The 17,512-nt window shown below is 40.2% G+C and overlaps 2 protein-coding genes across 2 annotated transcripts; both read left to right on the forward strand.

Moving 5' to 3' along the window:
• Positions 1-157: 157 nt before the first annotated feature.
• On the forward strand, positions 158-4,954 carry tmed7 (transmembrane p24 trafficking protein 7). Its single transcript, XM_007548095.2, has 4 exons — positions 158-260; positions 578-765; positions 2,144-2,389; positions 3,064-4,954. The coding sequence occupies exons 2-4, from the start codon at positions 607-609 to the stop codon at positions 3,298-3,300; spliced, it is 642 nt and encodes a 213-aa protein (XP_007548157.1). The 5' UTR covers positions 158-260; positions 578-606; the 3' UTR covers positions 3,301-4,954.
• A 1,674-nt stretch (positions 4,955-6,628) lies between these two features.
• fem1c (fem-1 homolog c) lies at positions 6,629-17,208 on the forward strand. Its single transcript, XM_007548096.2, has 6 exons — positions 6,629-7,989; positions 11,836-12,005; positions 12,116-12,304; positions 12,485-12,996; positions 13,248-13,424; positions 15,332-17,208. The coding sequence occupies exons 1-6, from the start codon at positions 7,446-7,448 to the stop codon at positions 15,594-15,596; spliced, it is 1,857 nt and encodes a 618-aa protein (XP_007548158.1). The 5' UTR covers positions 6,629-7,445; the 3' UTR covers positions 15,597-17,208.
• The last annotated feature ends 304 nt before the right edge of the window (positions 17,209-17,512 follow it).

Here is a 17,512-nt window from a genome sequence, read left to right on the forward strand (position 1 = left end):
ACTTTTTAAAAACAACTGAAGGAAATGGTGTAACAACCGTCAACTCGTTAAGAGCCACGTTGGAATATGTTGAGAAAGAAGATGCGTTCCGCTCGCCTGTCGGAAGACGTGGCCCATGTGACATCAATGACACGGCCCTATTAACATTTTTGACCAATGAGAGCGACAGACAGGCGGGTGTTTTACCGAAGACAGCCAATCTCCTCTCGCGTTTGTAATACGTCTTCGTAGCTTTAGTTACATCCGGGTGAAGACTTTAGGTGAGTCGGTAATTCAGACTGAGACCAAATACTGAATTAAAAACATGCCGTTATTAAGTTTGTCTTGACTTGTTATTTATTTATATGTATAGAACTACGAGTTAATCAATAATATAAAGTCCGTAAAAATTAGAAGCTGCTTTGCGCTTCTAAATTACGTAGCTCAGAAAAGTGGCTAGTTAGCTTTAAGCTAAGCGTTTACTGCTTATATCAACGTCCGGGTCTGTTTTAATCACCGTTAAAGTCCTGTATCTCCCAACGTTTTTACAGGTTTTGATATTATGTTTATATTTGGTTGTTTCTTCTTTGGTGTTTAGGTTATAGCTATTAGCTTTCGGTGTCCAGGATGTTCAGGTCGCTTCGGTTGCTGCTGCAGGTGCTATGGGCCCAGCTGCTCTGTGGGTGGGTAATGGGCTCCGAGCTAACCTTCGAGCTGCCCGACAACGCCAAACAGTGTTTCTACGAGGACATCATCACCGGCACCAAGTGCACGCTAGAGTTTCAGGTATTCAAAATTATAAAAGTGTTTGTCATATAGCGGCTTTGTAATTGATTTCACCTGTAAGGTTTTTATTAGTATCTAATAATGGTATTTGGTTGAATTAACTAAATGCATAGAGAATTTCCATCACTGTGTGGTTTTGTTGTCTTTTCTAGGAGTAAAAACACAGCTAAACAGATGAGGTCTGAGCCTGTATGCCATAGATGGGACGAAAACACATAGTTGGTGGTAGTATCAGCCCCTTTAATGGCTTTATCCAGGAGGGAGATTAGTTTAAATACAGAAAGACGTGGCAAAGTATATAATCGATAAAGAATAGATGAAGTTGTTGGCAGCTACAACTAAGCCAATGGCCCCTTCCTGGAATGTGAAGAAGCTAAGCATGGTTAATTTGTTATTTTGCATTTTTAATCGATTGAAATGTGACAATGCACAGTGATAAACAAGGAAGCACCATATAAATGTGCTAAATCTTCTAAAAGTAAAAAAAAAAACAAAAAAAAAACCTATACCTAACAAAAAACACAAAATTAAACTCAAGAGTTGGCAAGAAAAAAATGAGACAAACGCATTCCAAAAAATGTAAGTAAATTATGAGATAAATTTCTCAACTGGAAAAGGTAGCATATCTCTCAGGGCTACTAGTGGAAAATTTTAAGAATTTAGTGTGTGGTTTATGAGTGATGATAGGAGGAAGTGGGAGGCGAATAGGTCGGGGTCTAGTCTGCAGTAAGATGGCCAGTAGTTTGATCTGTCATGTTAAAAAAAAAAAGAAGCAACAGCAGAGCCAAAAAGCTCTGCTGTTGGCTCTGCTGTTTTCTACATGACAAACATGACAAACTCATGTTTGTCATGTAGAAAACATGACAAACATGAGTTTGTCATGTTTTCTACATGACAAACTTATGTAGAAAACATGAGTGTCTGTTTAAACTCTCACCTTTTGGCATGAATCAAGAGCAAGAACATTTGATTCCAGATTCAGATGGTTGAAATTAACTTCCTTAGTAGGGATTACTAAACTCTGCCTTGGAGTTAGGGCGAGGACTTCCGTCTCAGAATATTTTCAGAATTGGGATGCTCTGGATTGACAAAGTTTTGCCTTTAATCAGTGTGATGGGTTATTGAATGCAGAGAACACTCCTATTCTGTCATAGAATTGCTTTGGGGCATGATGAAGTCAGTATATGATTTATCACTTGCGCTGAATATGTAAAAACATTAAAGTTTCTATAAATCTAACAGATTTGTTTTGGACTGTCATTAGCGAGTCCTTGGTGTTAATCTATCAAACACAATACCTAATCAAATCACTATTGTGCACTAGGATGTTGCTTTTGTTTAAATAAAAAAAAGATTGTTCTTCTCTTTGTTATCCCAGGTTGTAACCGGTGGCCACTATGACGTAGACTGCCGCCTAGAGGACCCAGACGGCACTACACTTTACAAGGAGATGAAAAAGCAATACGACAGTTTTACCTTTACAGCTGCCAAGAATGGCACGTTCAAGTTCTGCTTCAGCAACGAGTTCTCCACTTTCACGCACAAGACCGTTTACTTTGATTTCCAAGTCGGTGATGATCCTCCCCTTTTCCCCAATGAGAACAGAGTCACTGCTCTCACTCAGGTGAGTGTTAGGTTTGATGATGTATAGCACAGATTGTAGCTATGTGGATAACACTGACAAACAGTAATAATTCACTACCACCATGTTAACATTAAACTTTGTCTGGTAGAAGCCTGTTTAGAAGAATAGACTGTTATCACAAGAATGATGACAACAGTCAGAATGTTTTTTTTTATCCTTATTATATTTTGAATTTATTGTTTTAAATTCTTTGTGTGCTTAGCTTTTTACTTTATGCTTTCTATATCATATTGATCACTCATGTTCAGCATTGTTTCAGCAGTGGTTGGTGTAAAGTGTTTTATAAATAAAGTTAATGATTATGATATTCTTATAACTGCATAATACCTTATTAAAATTAAATAAATATATTAAAGTAACGGCTGAGTTCTTCTTTAGCAGTGAACTTGAAAACCTAAAAGACGGAAACAAAAATCTTGCGATCTCCGTTCAGCCTCTTCACATTATTTGGGTTGGATTTCCTAAATTATTTGTGTCCGAATGTTCCTACAATGTGTTTTTGTTGTCAAAGGGGCAAATCCCCAGAAGCAGCTATGCCAGAGTTTTAAGCTCTTCCCTGTTTCATTTTCAGCTTATTTTGAATATTGAAAAACATTTCTGTTCCAACTAAATCTCCTAAATCAATCTGCCTTCAATTCCTTTACTTTTACCAGATGGAATCAGCCTGTGTGTCTATCCACGAGGCCCTGAAGTCCGTCATAGACTACCAGACGCACTTCCGCCTCCGTGAGGCCCAGGGGCGCAGTCGGGCGGAGGACCTGAACACCCGTGTTGCCTTCTGGTCTATCGGAGAGGCCATTATCCTGCTTGTGGTCAGCATCAGCCAGGTGGTCCTGCTTAGAAGTTTCTTCTCGGACAAGAAGACCACCATGACACGAGTTGGATCGTAACAGCCTTTGGGCTGCAGGACCTGGTTCATCACTTTTTGTTTATATCTGAGCAGGTGTGCATAGCATAGAGTGAGTAAGAACAACAGTGCTGATGTGAAGGTTTGCTCATATCAAACATTCTGATATTTCCTTCTTGATTAGCACTGTGGTTCTTAAAAACTTTACGCAAATAACTCTTGTGGCAAAAATGGTGTTGAGGGGGGTTTAAGTAATGTGACAGGAGGGGCTAGATGATGTGGTTATTAAAAACAGGTCAAACTGGCCTGTGGTTAAAACAGACCTTGAGTTGTTATGTTCTTGTTTTATTTGTGTTTTTGTTGTGTCCATCTTTTACCATTCACCATCTGCTGCATTTTTCAAAGTGCAGTTTGTAGAAAACAAATTTACTCAATGTTGGGATTTTATGGATATTTCTCCATATCTTCATCTCTGGAATCGCACTCGACGCAAAGGCGGCTCTCCACAAAGATTTTATTTGGTAAAATAAAACCTTTATTTTATTTTATTAAATGAATGTATTTGCTAATAAATAAATCTGTTTGCTATTAGAATAAACAGATTCATTTATTCCATTAGGCGAGTTAAAGAAAATTGTTTTGGTTATTGTCAGCTTTTCATTTTAAATAAGTCACTTGATAGGATGATGCCAGGGAAAGACCAACATTCATACTAATTTAACACCCCTCCTCAAAACTTTGGTTTGTACACTCGTCACACTTAAGTAACCAAATGTCTATGAAATGATTAATTGGTAATGCAATTTCATTTCAGTTAACACCATGTTCTATCAGCAAATTAATGCCTTGATTTATCACCCAGATTAAATTGAGGAGTTGTGCTGTTTTATTTGATTTGGGCGTTTTGTGTCTGAAGGTGGTTTGGCCAACAATTTTAACTCCACAAGCTTTTCCAGTTTGTGTTTAGTGATTTATGTAGTCCTGCCTTTTTCTGTTTTAAAGTGTAATGGTATATTTATCCCATAGCCTTGTGTTCTTCTTAGTTTTATGCAACACTGTTGTAAATTTGTTTAAAAAGTTGTTTGTTTTTTTTTCCCAACAAAATATCTTCATTATTATTGGGTTAAAATTGTAATTTGAATCAATCTTGTGCTGGCTAATTGGATTGTTTACAAAATAAACAGTAAGCACCAGTATTTCTAGTTTCAGTTTGATTTTGACTCCAGAGTAAACCTGTTGCACTAGATTAAATTGGTTTGGTTTTATGAGATTTATTTATTTTGTTTATTCACACACACCACTGAGACACAACCTTCCGATGGATTATCAGTGGTTTGTTGCAGAGTCACAATGATATGAGATCAGCTAAAAGACATTACTTTTATATTTTAATGGCTTTAAATTTATTGATAATTTATTGACCTGCTTTACCAGTGTTTTTTTATTCCTTTTTACTTTCCATTTGTGTTAATTGGATCGAACAGATGATTTAAAAACACCTGAATGGCTTACTATAATATCTTAGATATGCAGTTGCATTTTGGTTTTTTCATCTTTTCTAGTCACCTTGTGTTAAATACTGATGTGTGGTGGAATGTTGGTATTTCTCAAAACCTTATGCACTGGTAGTGATAGGTCACTATATCTGTGGTGTTTCTTGGATGTTAAGTTACCGGGATATTTGAATAAATTTCTGTTCAAAATTTCTGTTTATTTTATTTATTTTATTTTATTTTATTTGTTTTAGCATTTTGTGAAGAAAGGCACATTAAGTTTAGAGCCGTACCTCCTGGTCATCTTTCTTTCAGCCTGTAGGGGGCTGCGTTACCAAAGCTACCGGAAAAGTCGTCAGACAATGTTATAACATTGCCCATTTGGAAGACAGTAGAAAAAGATTAACACGTTTATACTTTAAATTGAGACTACTTTGCCCTCTCGGACAAAAAAATAAATGACCAACAAAGGCAACAATTACGTTTAAACATGCAAAAAATATTAAATCGCAGTTGGATTGAAGTGTGTTGCACTTTTAAAAGGCTGATGTAACCTGCCATGGAATATTGTCCTTACCAATTAACATTTTTACACATCAAGGTTTTATAATAGACAAATGATGTCCGTTTACTTTCTCTTGTTTAGGTCACACTATGTTTCATTATGCTCTATTTTCCTATTCTTATTTCTGCTGCTGCCTACAAGAAGTTATCTCATTGCACTGAGATAAACTTTTCTTTATATTCACTTTATTTTTTGAATATAGGTGAACTTTAGTCATTGCATCTGTTACAGACAAACTTCATAATTATGAAGTGGAAAGAAGATTTTAAGGCAAATAGATTTTTATCTTTCTTTCAAAAGTATGGTATTCATGAATATTCAGCCTAGTACATCCACCGGTTGTTGTAGTGACTACGGCAAATCATTTGACATATGTCTACTAATTTTACACATCTATACACTGAACTTTTTGCCTATTCTTCATCCTCAGACAGATGGGAAAGATTTCATCCATAAAAATGAATTGTCAAGCCTTTTCACAAATTCTCCTTTGGATTTAGGCCAGGACCTTCCCTGGGTCATTCTAACATACAAATATGCCTAGACCTGAATCCTTCCATTGTTGCTCTTACTGGATGTTTAGGATCGTTGTCCAGTCGGAGGTAGCCTCCACCGCAGCATGAAGTTCTGTAGTCTCTTCAACTTTTCTTCCATGTTTGCTCAATAGGCAGCTCAATATGTTTTCCTACCTGGAGCATGAGCCATGTCCCTACAGAAGAACAGTATTCCCACAAACATATGGTAATATTTGCATGTTTCATCATGGTGTGTTCAAGAAACGTTTTACATTTTACAATGTACTTTGCATGTAGGCCAAAAGTAAAATTTTTGGTCTTACCTGTAATAATAAAAATGCATAATTTTCCTTACACTTTACAATTCAGCGTTTCTTGGTGTTGAACTAGAAAATCCGAGTATTGTAGTATCACAAATTAAAAAAAAATAAATCAGCGTGAATACTTTTGCAAGACACTACTGACACATTTGATTGTATCAGTAGTTGATACAATCAACTACTTCCTCCCCGTTGCAGGAAGAATTATTTGGATTCCGGATTTTTTTTAAAACAAATTTTAATCTGATTTTTTGGTAAACTGATTTTTAAATTTCAACTGAGAATCCACATATTTTCACTTCCTCCAAACTCATGTCTTAGTAAGCCACATATTTTACCAACGTTTGATCAATACACTTTTTGGTCTTGCTCAGTATTCTTCCCAACTTTAGTTTCCTACGATTGACAACGTAACAAGCTATGCGATCTGTGATTGGACAGTGACCCGTCAGTCATTCCCCTTTAAGGAGAGAAACGACTGCGTTGAGTTTGTGATTTGACAGAAACTGAGTCGTGATCATCCGGTCTGCTCGTGGGCGGTTAGGCTCCCTAATTTACGTTTTACCTCTTTGGGAAATATTCCACCGAGTCAGTTCGCTGAGTGGTTTCACCGGAAGAGTATAACCCCCCCATTTCTAGGGGGTAGAATCCGTTTCCTTTTGATTTTTGCTTGTTTTTTGACGCCTGTGAGAAGAAACACTCCGCTCTGACACTGGGGGATATCCCCAACTCTTTCGGTCGTTTTTCCAGGCTAGGCTAACAGCCGCAGCAGTAGCACGGGATTACGGGCGGGGGTGAATTTCTTCTCTTCGGCCCTAAGAAGGAGGATATAAAAACCGTGAAATGCCGTGGAACAATGACGAGCGAAGGGAACAGAGCTGATGAAGGAGAGGAAGATACACCAGCGGGAGAGAGTCGCTCAGGCGAGCAGTAAAGAGGTGAAAAGTAGAGCAGTATTCGAGCTTCATCGATCAAGGAAGTTTATTAGCTAACTCGCTAGCTCGTAGTTAAATGTACCGCCTGATCATCAAGGGTCGTTTGAAACGACTCTGTTATTAATAGACCTAAAGTTTCACATAACCGACTGTACTGATGCCAAAGGTCTAAGGCTCATCTGTTAACAGCCTCGTTCCTTTCTGGGCTCTTAATAACGAAAACGGAAGCTAACTAGCTTAGCGTTAGCTTGAAATTGAAAGGTTGTAAACAAAGGGTTCCCAGCTTCAAGTGACCCTTACCCCCTTTGTTTTACCGACACCCTTACACTTTGACCCCAACCGTGAAGCTCGCCGTCAGACATGGATTTAAAGACGGCGGTGTATAACGCGGCCAGAGACGGCAAACTCCGTTTGCTTCAGAAACTGTTGGAGAACAAAGATGGACATGAAGTCACCAAGCTGATGGGCGAGAAGACAAACGGAGCCACCCCGTTGCTGATGGCCGCCCGGTACGGCCACCTGGACCTGGTGGAGTACCTGCTGGAATGCTGCTGCGCTCCGGTCGAGGTCGGGGGCTCGGTGAACTTTGATGGGGAGACGATAGAGGGAGCGCCCCCTCTCTGGGCTGCCTCGGCGGCGGGTCACCTGAAGGTGGTCCAGTCCCTGCTGGGGCACGGAGCTTCTGTCAACAGCACGACCCTCACCAACTCTACGCCCCTGAGGGCAGCCTGCTTTGACGGGCACCTGGACATCGTCAGATACCTAGTGGAGCACAAAGCTGACCTGGAGGTGGCCAACAGACACGGACACACGTGTCTAATGATTTCCTGTTACAAGGGCCACAAAGAGATAGCTCAGTACCTGCTGGAGAAAGGTGCGGACGTCAACAGGAAAAGTGTAAAAGGTAAGCTCAAAAGTACACAGACTACACTGAATGTGCTTCTGGATTTGCTGCTTTGCGAACATCAGCCAATAGAGTCTAATGTAGTATTGCTCCTAGGAACTTCAACTTCCCAGGCTTTATTTTGTTTTGAATATTTTAGATGTCCTCTATGAAGACAGACAAAAAAAAAAAAAAAAAAATTTTCTAATGGATTTTCCGTGAATACTGAACCGACCACTACAGTCACCAAATTTCAAGTCTATAAACCCATCAACCAACAACATGTATATACTTGAATGCACAGTTTTTGTGTTAGTTGATAATCTACATAATCATATCCCTTAATGGTTAAAGGGAGATCATCTTTTAATTCCTTTCCTGCTGGATTCAAACTGTTGATGCCAATCAAAAAACCAGCAGCACATCTGTTCCCTTTGTGTTGTGATTTTGGGAGGTCAGACCTCAGAGAAAACAAGATGGCAATATTGGCCACTAAAACTAGCCAGATCAAATGCATCAGAATGACCCAGAACCACCACAGAGTTTCTAAAACGATGTCATATGACACAAAAATGGAGATGCACTTGCATATTTCTGGCCTAAATGAGTCAGCATACCAACACGAACTTCTGGTTTCACAATGGAAAGCTACGTCAGCTCCGTCTCTGTCTGGGTGTGTCTGAAGTATCAAACTTAGTTTTTTACTTGGAGTTCCAGAAACACTCAAAGATCACAGGACATTTACTTATAGATCATGACAATAGTATACGATTACAAATTCTAGCATTACATGAACCTCAGTCCTTTATTTGTTGTACAACGTAATGTAACATGCGGTGTGTGTACCAAATAAGTGGTGCATATGGAACGGCGAAGGCTTGACATGAGAGTTGCGTTTCTCAAAATCTGTCTCCATCATGCAATCCTCATGTAAATCCTGCAGAACAGTGACAAACCTGCAAACAGGCACATATATTAGGTTGGCATATATTAGTTCCCACCTCCTACACATCATTGATTAAAAAAAACAAACAACACTTCTCATACAGCTTACCTTCAGCTCGCCTGATTAAATTGCAGTGTAGGGATGATGCAACATTCATTTCTGTTCAGTGAGTTTGAACAGGAGCTGCATGCTCCTTTACCAATACAGCTGTGATCATTGGTATTTTTTTCACCCATTACATTTAATGAGCGACTTCTTTCTGGAAAAAAAAAAAAAAGATTGGCTCAGTGCTAGTTAATGTAAGTAAGCTAGTCAAAAGTGGTTGAGTCAAATAATAGAAATCACCTAAGATCAAGCAAACCTCTAGTCTGTCATCAAATCAGTGCTTTTTCCTCCTTTTTAGTGTCTCAATAACTTGTTAGTGTTGAGGCTTAGCTTCTGCTTTAAAATATTCCATAGTCAGCCTTTGTTTTCAAAGTTCCTCTGAAATCATGAGAGTTTCATATCTTCACTATTTTTACTTTTTTAGATGTAGTGGAAAGTGTAGCAGCTGCATGATTAGGGCCAAATAAGGGGAAAATATTACTGTATTCTTTATGCAATATCGTTGATATACAAAGCATGTTTCTGCAATCAAGTTGTGAAACTCTCAATCCCACATGTTGGACATTTTAACCTCCTGTAGCTCGGTCATGTTAAACTGCTGTCAAAGTTTTTGTGAAAAGTTTGTTTTGATCCAGTGGGAGCCTCAAGTGTAGTTTATCCATAAACCACTAAATTGAACTTGTATGATTTTTGTTTGCTTGAAAAGTGAATAATAGGTGTAGAAAAAGATACAGGTGGCTCTTTAGTACATTTAAATTGTTGCATAGTTTTTAAAATAAAAGTAAAACGTATGCATCTTCTGCAGAAATTGTAGTGGGTTTAATTCTGGAAAGATTTGTTTTTGATCTGGTTAAAAGCTCCTTTTTCTCAAAGATCAGCCCTTTAAGACCAAAATATTTTAGACAGCATCAGTGGAGCTAATCAAGGATTTTTATTTTTGTTACAATTTAGAAACTGTAAAGAGACATTTTGTAGCGCTCCCAAGAAATGGAAGGAAAAATGTGACAGACTGCCTTGGGGTAAAAAAGTATTAAAAGATGGCATTGTGTGTGTGAACAGCTCTAGTCCATTCCTTTTAGATTTATTTACCTTTTTTATGCTTGACTCATTTGTAGGTCAGTGGGTTAGCAAACATGTGGTTCTGATAATGTTCAAGAGAAATGGGCAAGCTAAAACATATTCAAAAAATACATTGAGATGTTTTGAAAACTAGTCTGTAAGTCTGAAGTATTCATACCCTTTTGTTTTGTCTTGTGTCTTTGCTTTTTGTGTTAATGATGTGTTTTTATACAAATCAGGGTCTTGTGATTAAATGCAAATGGAAAACTGAAGGGGCAAAAAAAAAAAAAACCTCTCCTCTCCCTTCTGAGGAAAATAATCTCTATAACATGATTCTTCCACAAATGTGTTCCTTAATAGACATGCTGTTCAGTTTTCTTTTCTTTTTTTTTTTTTTTGAGGTGATGTATAATATTAGTTTAGCTTATTTTTGGCATTTGGGCCAGATGGTCTCATCTGACCAGATGTATGTTTGTGGTTTCTCTCTCATAGCTTGTGGGGAACTGCAAACGCGACATCCCAGCTACTTTCTTGCCACTCCTCCATTAAGGCCTGATTTGTGGAGAACACAACCAGAGGTTGTCTTGTCAGCCGCTGCTGTGGTTTTCTGCAGGGCTACCATGGATGTCTTGGCTGCTTCTCTAATTGATGGTCTCCTTTTTTAGCTTATCTCTTTGCCAAGTTTGCAGTTGTGCCATGCTCTTATTTTGAGTACAGATTGAACATCTTACAGACAACTCAAAGCTTGGGATATATATATATATATATATATATATATACACACACACACAGGTGGACTCTGTTTACTAAGTGGGCAACTTTTGAAGGTAGCAGTTTTGCTCTGGGTTTTATTAAACCTGCTCAATGCATCCAAACGGTGTTGTCATCAATATCTTTCTGCAGCATCGCAGTTGCAAGGGACAGCTTGGCTGCAATATGTGACAGGATTTAACATTTTAGGTGTCATTCATTGAAGAGCTGCAAACCAAACATTTAGCCAGTTAAATGGACACCTGCAACTAGTGGTGGGGACATCGATTATGGTGTTGTATTATTATTGCAATTAAATATTTAGCTTAAATTGTGTAACACTAAATCTTATTTTGGTGCATTAGTAAACTTTTTTTTTAATATATATATTGTTTTCGCTCATGTGTTCAATAACTGAATTTTTTTTCTTGTACATCATCACCATTTTCTGTTGGAGTATCATGAAATCCAAAAGAAATGCATAGAAGTTTTTGGTTGTTACATGACAAACTGAGAAAACATCTGAGATAAATACTTTTACACGCCACGGTACAAGATAGCAGAGTCGTAAACAAAATGCAGTTCACAGATCAAGTCAAAGTTTATTTATGTAGCACATTTACAACAACCTCGGCTGACCAAAGTGCCTCACAAAAACTAAATAATCATAGGTAGATAAATCATAAAATAAGAAATAAAATTAAGTTGATAATAAAATTGACAGTAAAATACCAAGAAAATAACGATACAAATAAAAACCAAGGCGAGACATGCTTCATTTCTGTTGCTGCAATTTTATAAAAACTCGAATCTATTAAGTACAGTTTTTATTTTTCCTTTTGAGACTAAAGACGATTTCCAGCGTTATTGAACTCCTTATGAAAAGATGTTTATTAATTGTGCCTGATGGGATTAATTCCTAGCAGCCTGTAGTGACTTTAATGTTCTGATTGGATGTAAATAAGCCTACAGCCTGACTTAAAGGCCTGCGTCGTCTCTGATCTCAGGTAACACGGCGCTGCATGACTGCGCAGAGTCCGGCAGCCTGGAGATCATGCGGATGTTGCTGCAGTACGGCGCAACCATGGAGCGGGACGGCTACGGCATGACTCCGCTCCTCTCTGCCAGCGTCACCGGCCATACGAACATCGTAGACTACCTGACGACGCACCAGCAGGTCAGCCTTTTCCGTCGATAGCCGTGCGAGGCGTTTTTGTCAGCATGAGAACGTGAGAGTTTGTGTTTTGAATCACTTACTGGAAAAGCCGCATTGTTTTCTCCCTGTAGACGAGTCACACGGAGCGAATTGATGCCTTGGAGCTTTTGGGAGCGACATTCGTCGACAAGAAGAGGGATCTGCTGGGAGCGTTAAAGTATTGGAAGAGAGCCATGGACCTGAGATACACAGACAGTAACAACATCGTCCACAAACCGGAACCCAAGCAGCTTATCATGGCTTACGACTATGCTAAAGAGGTGAGGATTATTTTTTCTGATTGTCGGGTTTTAAAAAAGTGGAGGCTGAGTAAAAGAGACTACTTTAAACTTTTCTTTGATTAGAAATTGTTTCTCATTTCATAAAACAAAAAAATCTTTGGCGCTTTCACCATGGTGATATTCCCTGATATATTCAAGTGTTTGAAATCTTCCTTTCAGGTCACAAACGGGGAGGAGCTGGACGGGTTGATCTCCGACCCGGACGAGATGCGGATGCAGGCGCTGCTCATCCGGGAGAGGATCCTGGGCCCCCAGCATCCAGACACATCCTACTACATCCGTTACCGGGGCGCCGTCTACGCCGACTCGGGAAACTTCGAGCGCTGCATCAACCTGTGGAAGTACGCGCTGGAAATGCAGCAGAACAACCTGGACCCGCTGAGCCCCATGACGACCTCCAGCCTGCTGTCGTTCGCCGAGCTCTTCTCCTTCATGCTGCAGGACAGGGCCAAGGGGCTCCTGGGGACGTCCGTCTCCTTCGAGGACCTGATGGGAATCTTGACCAAGAGCGTGTTGGAGATAGAGCGGGCGGTCAAACAGATCGGGCCGATGCCGCCTGACCCCGCTCAGCTCAGCAAAGCCTTGTCGATTATCCTGCACCTCATTTGTCTCCTGGAGAAGGTGCCGTGTACCGCAGAGCAGGACCATTTCAAGAAGGAAACCATCTACAGGTATGTGGCAGAATGAGAAAAATCATTTTCAAGTGATATTCTCTGACCTAATATTGTAAAATGACTCAGTTTTGCTTATAAAATGGGATCAGTGTAACTTTGTTCTCATCAAAGGTCTTTGAACTTTTCTGTCATTCACACCCAAAAAGCTATGATTCAGTCTCGACATCCAGATTGCCTTCATAAGATTAATGACTCATGGCTGTTTTGAATATTTTTGACTCAGCGCTTCAAAACCTTTACCCGCTTAGGTTCCTGAAGCTCCAGCCATGTGGGAAGAACGGCTTCACCCCTTTACACCTGGCAGTGGACCGCAACACCACCTGTGTGGGCCGTTACCCTGTGTGCAAGTTTCCCTCCCTGACGGTGGCGTCCATCCTCCTCGAGTGCGGGGCGGATGTCAACAGCCGGGACGAAGACGACAACAGGTCCGCTTTTTACCGAAAAACTGTTCCTCTGTTTATATATATATATGCTCTCGCTGTTGAACCGCTGCTACGCTACAGGTATTAATATTTCACAGACGGAGCTGCTTCTGCTCCACCCTCCACCTGGTAGTGACTCTCACACCAAACCTCTGCTTAAAGCTGCAGCATCTAACTTAAAAAAAATAATTTTACATATGTATTAAAACTTTCGCTGTCCTAACATGAGGCAGATAATCTCTGAAAAAATAATCGATCTCCTCCCTGTTCTGCATAATTACTCCGCTCAGTCAGAAACAGCCAATCAGAACTAGCAGTAACCAGCTAGCCGCCATGCTAACAGGAAGTTTTCATTCAGTAACTCAGGATTGTTTATTGTAATGAAACCTGTATTTGCCTTTGAATGTTAAGTTTTATACTTGAATTCTTTGGCAATGTTGAGAGGTTTTATTTTGACTCTCTGCATTATTTAGCCTCTTCAGAGCCTTCATATATTTTCAGTCTGTTAAAGATAGTATTATCAATAGCAGTACAATTTGCACAATGCCTGTTTTTAGTTTTGTTTTCTTCTTGGAAAAAGTTATTAAAAACAAGTTTTTGTCTAAATTAAGGTGAATTCATGGTTCCTTTTTCCACATAATGTAACCGGTAGTTAAATTGTTATTTTTATTAAACAAATAATAATTATGTGATCGGTATCGGTGATCAGCCCTCATGGGTGATCGGAATCGGCAGGAAAAAACCTGATCGCCACATCTCTAATATGTATATAAAAATAAATAAAAGGCTTGACGCACTACCTTGCAAAAGTATTCACGCCTCTATAAGCGCAGTATAAATGTGCTACTGGAGCTTTACAGTATATGATAGACCAATAGTAAGGACTGCACATTTGTGAACTGGATGGGGAAATTTAGCATGCATTTCTGTATTTCAGCTCTTTAATTGTTTCAAGTTGTATTGAGAATCAATCAGAATCTGCAGGAGGCCTATGGGATCTCTGGAGGAGCTGCTGAAGTGGTCGAATGTGTTGGCAGGTTTTGCTCTCCAACAATGTGATCTTTATACAAGAGTGGCCTGCAGAAGTCCTTTGTTGAAAGAAAGCAATAAAAAGTTCAGTTTCTAATTAGCCACACATTTTGAAATATGCAGAGGAAACTCTCCGTGTGGGAGAGTCGCGGGGGACAGTAACATGGCTCCCCCACTCAGCCCCTCTAGACTAGTGGCAGCAGCAATTGGCAAACACCTGATGGAACTGAGAGTTTGCTGAGATCATCACAGGAACTACTTCTCATTCTAAAACTCCTCATTATGTTGTTAAAGGTTCAATGAAGAAACATTGTGGTAACGTGCAGCGTGTCAGAAAGAGCCACAAGCAAAGTCAAGTCATGTTTGACATGTACAATGTTTTTATAACTGACTGTAACATAGTTAATAGTGCTGTAAATGGAACCATGTGCCTGGAAAGTACATAATGCTGCCCCATATTCATGAGTCGGGTCGTTCCAGTCAAAGTCTGGAACAATTTTTTGATAAGAATTTATTTTGAAAACTGAAGTTCAGATTCTTTCCATCCAAACTGATTTATATTGAGGCATTTTGTAAATGGCAACAGGCAAAAACGTCAGTGTCTAGATGTACGAAGCTGGTCGAGGAATTCCAAAGCAGACTTGTATGCATTGGCATATCACACTGTTCACGTTTTGTTTCTGAACAAAATGTTGTGAGCCACATTTCCCCCCTCCCCAGTAACTTCAGCTGTGCGCTTCTGTTTGCGCTCGTCTTTTAAAATGCCCTAAAATTTGAGCCTTCAGCTGCAAATACTGCTGCAAGTTGCTTACCTACCCTGTCGGGAATAAATTTGTGGTACAATGTAACAATCTTATTCATTTTTTTTTTTCCCCCCGCAGCCCCCTCCACATAGCCGCATCCAACGGTCACCCCGACATCATGAACCTGCTGATTTCCTGCGGGAATCACTTCGACAGCACAAACGCCTTCCAGCAGACGGCCTGCGACCTCCTGGACGAGAAGGAGCTGGCCCGGAACGTCATCCAGCCCATCAACCACACCACGCTGCAGTGCCTCGCTGCCAGGGCCATCATCAAGCACAGCCTCCACTACCGGGGGAACATTCCCGAGAAGCTGGAAGCCTTCGTCTTGCTCCACAGATAATGATTGTACAGTAACAGGGTCGCGAGGGACAGAAAGCGGAGCGGGAGCTTGACCGTACACCTCGAGGAGCTTTACACACACTTAACCCACAGGGTGTTTAAAAAAAAAACAACAAAACAAAACGGACTGTTATCTGGGTTTGGTTTGCTAGAAGAAACTCACACTAAATACCCAACTTAACCAGGATGGACTGAATTCGCCGATAGAGCCGCAGCGCTGACCGCCATCGGTCGGTGGGGATGTATTAGAATTACGGTGCAACATGGATTATAACCGGTTGTTTCTCTTAATGAACTTGAACAGAGGGATTTACATGTTTTTGCTTGAGGAATTTTTTTTTTTTTTTTCATATTCCACAATGCTATTTATTGAATGAAACTTGAGAGATTTTTCTCCATGCTGGCTCCCATCCAGTCTCGACATCACCTGCTTCTGTCCTCTCCAGTCTTCAGCCTACTACTACTGTTCTTATTTAGGTTTTTGCTTTTTCCCCTCACTGTTGCCAACGGACCCGGACTCTTCCTCAGCCATAATCAGGTTTTTTTTTTTTTTTGTACTCTTAACACACAGGTTTTGTTCTTTTTCTTTTCTGCTGAGTGGAGTAGATTTTACAGTCATTAGTCTTTCCCACTTTGATGTGTAACAAAGCTTTACAAAAGGGGGGAGAGGGGGACAGAGTGTGTGAACACCATAAGTGCTTTATTTTTCCTATGCACAGGCTGGGCTGTTGGAAAGAGACTGTTGTATTCTGTGCCGGCACTTGTCTGTGCAATATCTCATTTTTTTTTTTTTTTTCCCCGTTTTCTTCGTTGCTTCCTTTCGTAATCCGCCTTGTCGGGTGGAGGTGAAACCATAATGCTGACTCTGTGAGAAGAGTGAACGATTTTTGAGCGACTGACGTGCGGGTGTGTGTTTTCCATGCGTTGTTTGTTGTATGCGTATTTTTTTTTTTTTTTTCTCGATGAGTTACACAAACTGAGAGCAGGCCTTTAAATGTAGTGGCGCTCATGAAGATTCCACATTGCACACGACAGCCACTGAGAAACCGCAGAGGCCGAACTCTCCAGAGCACCGGCTCGTACACAAAAGTGACCTCTCGACGCTCGCGCGCGGCTGACCTTTAAAACGGCACCGTTTATTTTAGTTTTGCAATTTTTATCCGACCCGATCGAGCGGCAGAGAAGTCCGGGTTAGCTCGCTAACGTTTGCCTCGCTGTGCATGTGCAGCCCCGTCACCGCGGGAGACCTCCCACGACGACTCCCACCAGACTGCAGCTGGTTCGTCTTGTACGAGCACCAGGACTGAAAAGCGAGGGAGAAAAGAAGATGCCTCAATACACAGAATAGTAAAGCTTTGTGATCATCATGTTTGCACATTCAGCTCTAGACGTGTGGGTTGAGAGGAAGGATGGAGGGAGGGGGGAAAAAGGGCTTTTCATAATTTGTAGGATTTCATATTGCAGTTCCAAACCAGACAGAAAATGTATTAGGGCACCCAGGGCAACTCGATTTGATCGGCACTTTACTACAGCGGAGATTAAGATTTGATATGGCATTAATCAAGTTCATATCTTAATTACCAGTTTGACAATAAAACCATGTTGCACTTGTCGTCTTGACCAAATCTCTTTCTTTCAGAGTATTTGCCGTTTGTGAGTTTTACTGTTTTTCTGTTTCAAATATTTTATCCTTAAGAATTTGTTGGCATTAATAACAGGGATTTTAAAATGTTGCATATTTGTAAAAAGCCTGAGCAGAACACAAACATACTTCCGTTGGCGTTCCGATGTTCTTTCTGAACAAAGATACGAAGTATCCCCCCCGCCCCCCGAGGGGACGATTTTAAGCAATTTGTTCTTTTATGCCAGAAAAGATGATGTGATTTGCACAAATTTTCATTTGCTTTGTGAAAACAA

The sequence above is a fragment of the Poecilia formosa genome, unplaced genomic scaffold, assembly GCF_000485575.1.
Source record: "Poecilia formosa unplaced genomic scaffold, Poecilia_formosa-5.1.2 Scaffold25, whole genome shotgun sequence".
NCBI lineage: Eukaryota > Metazoa > Chordata > Actinopteri > Cyprinodontiformes > Poeciliidae > Poecilia > Poecilia formosa.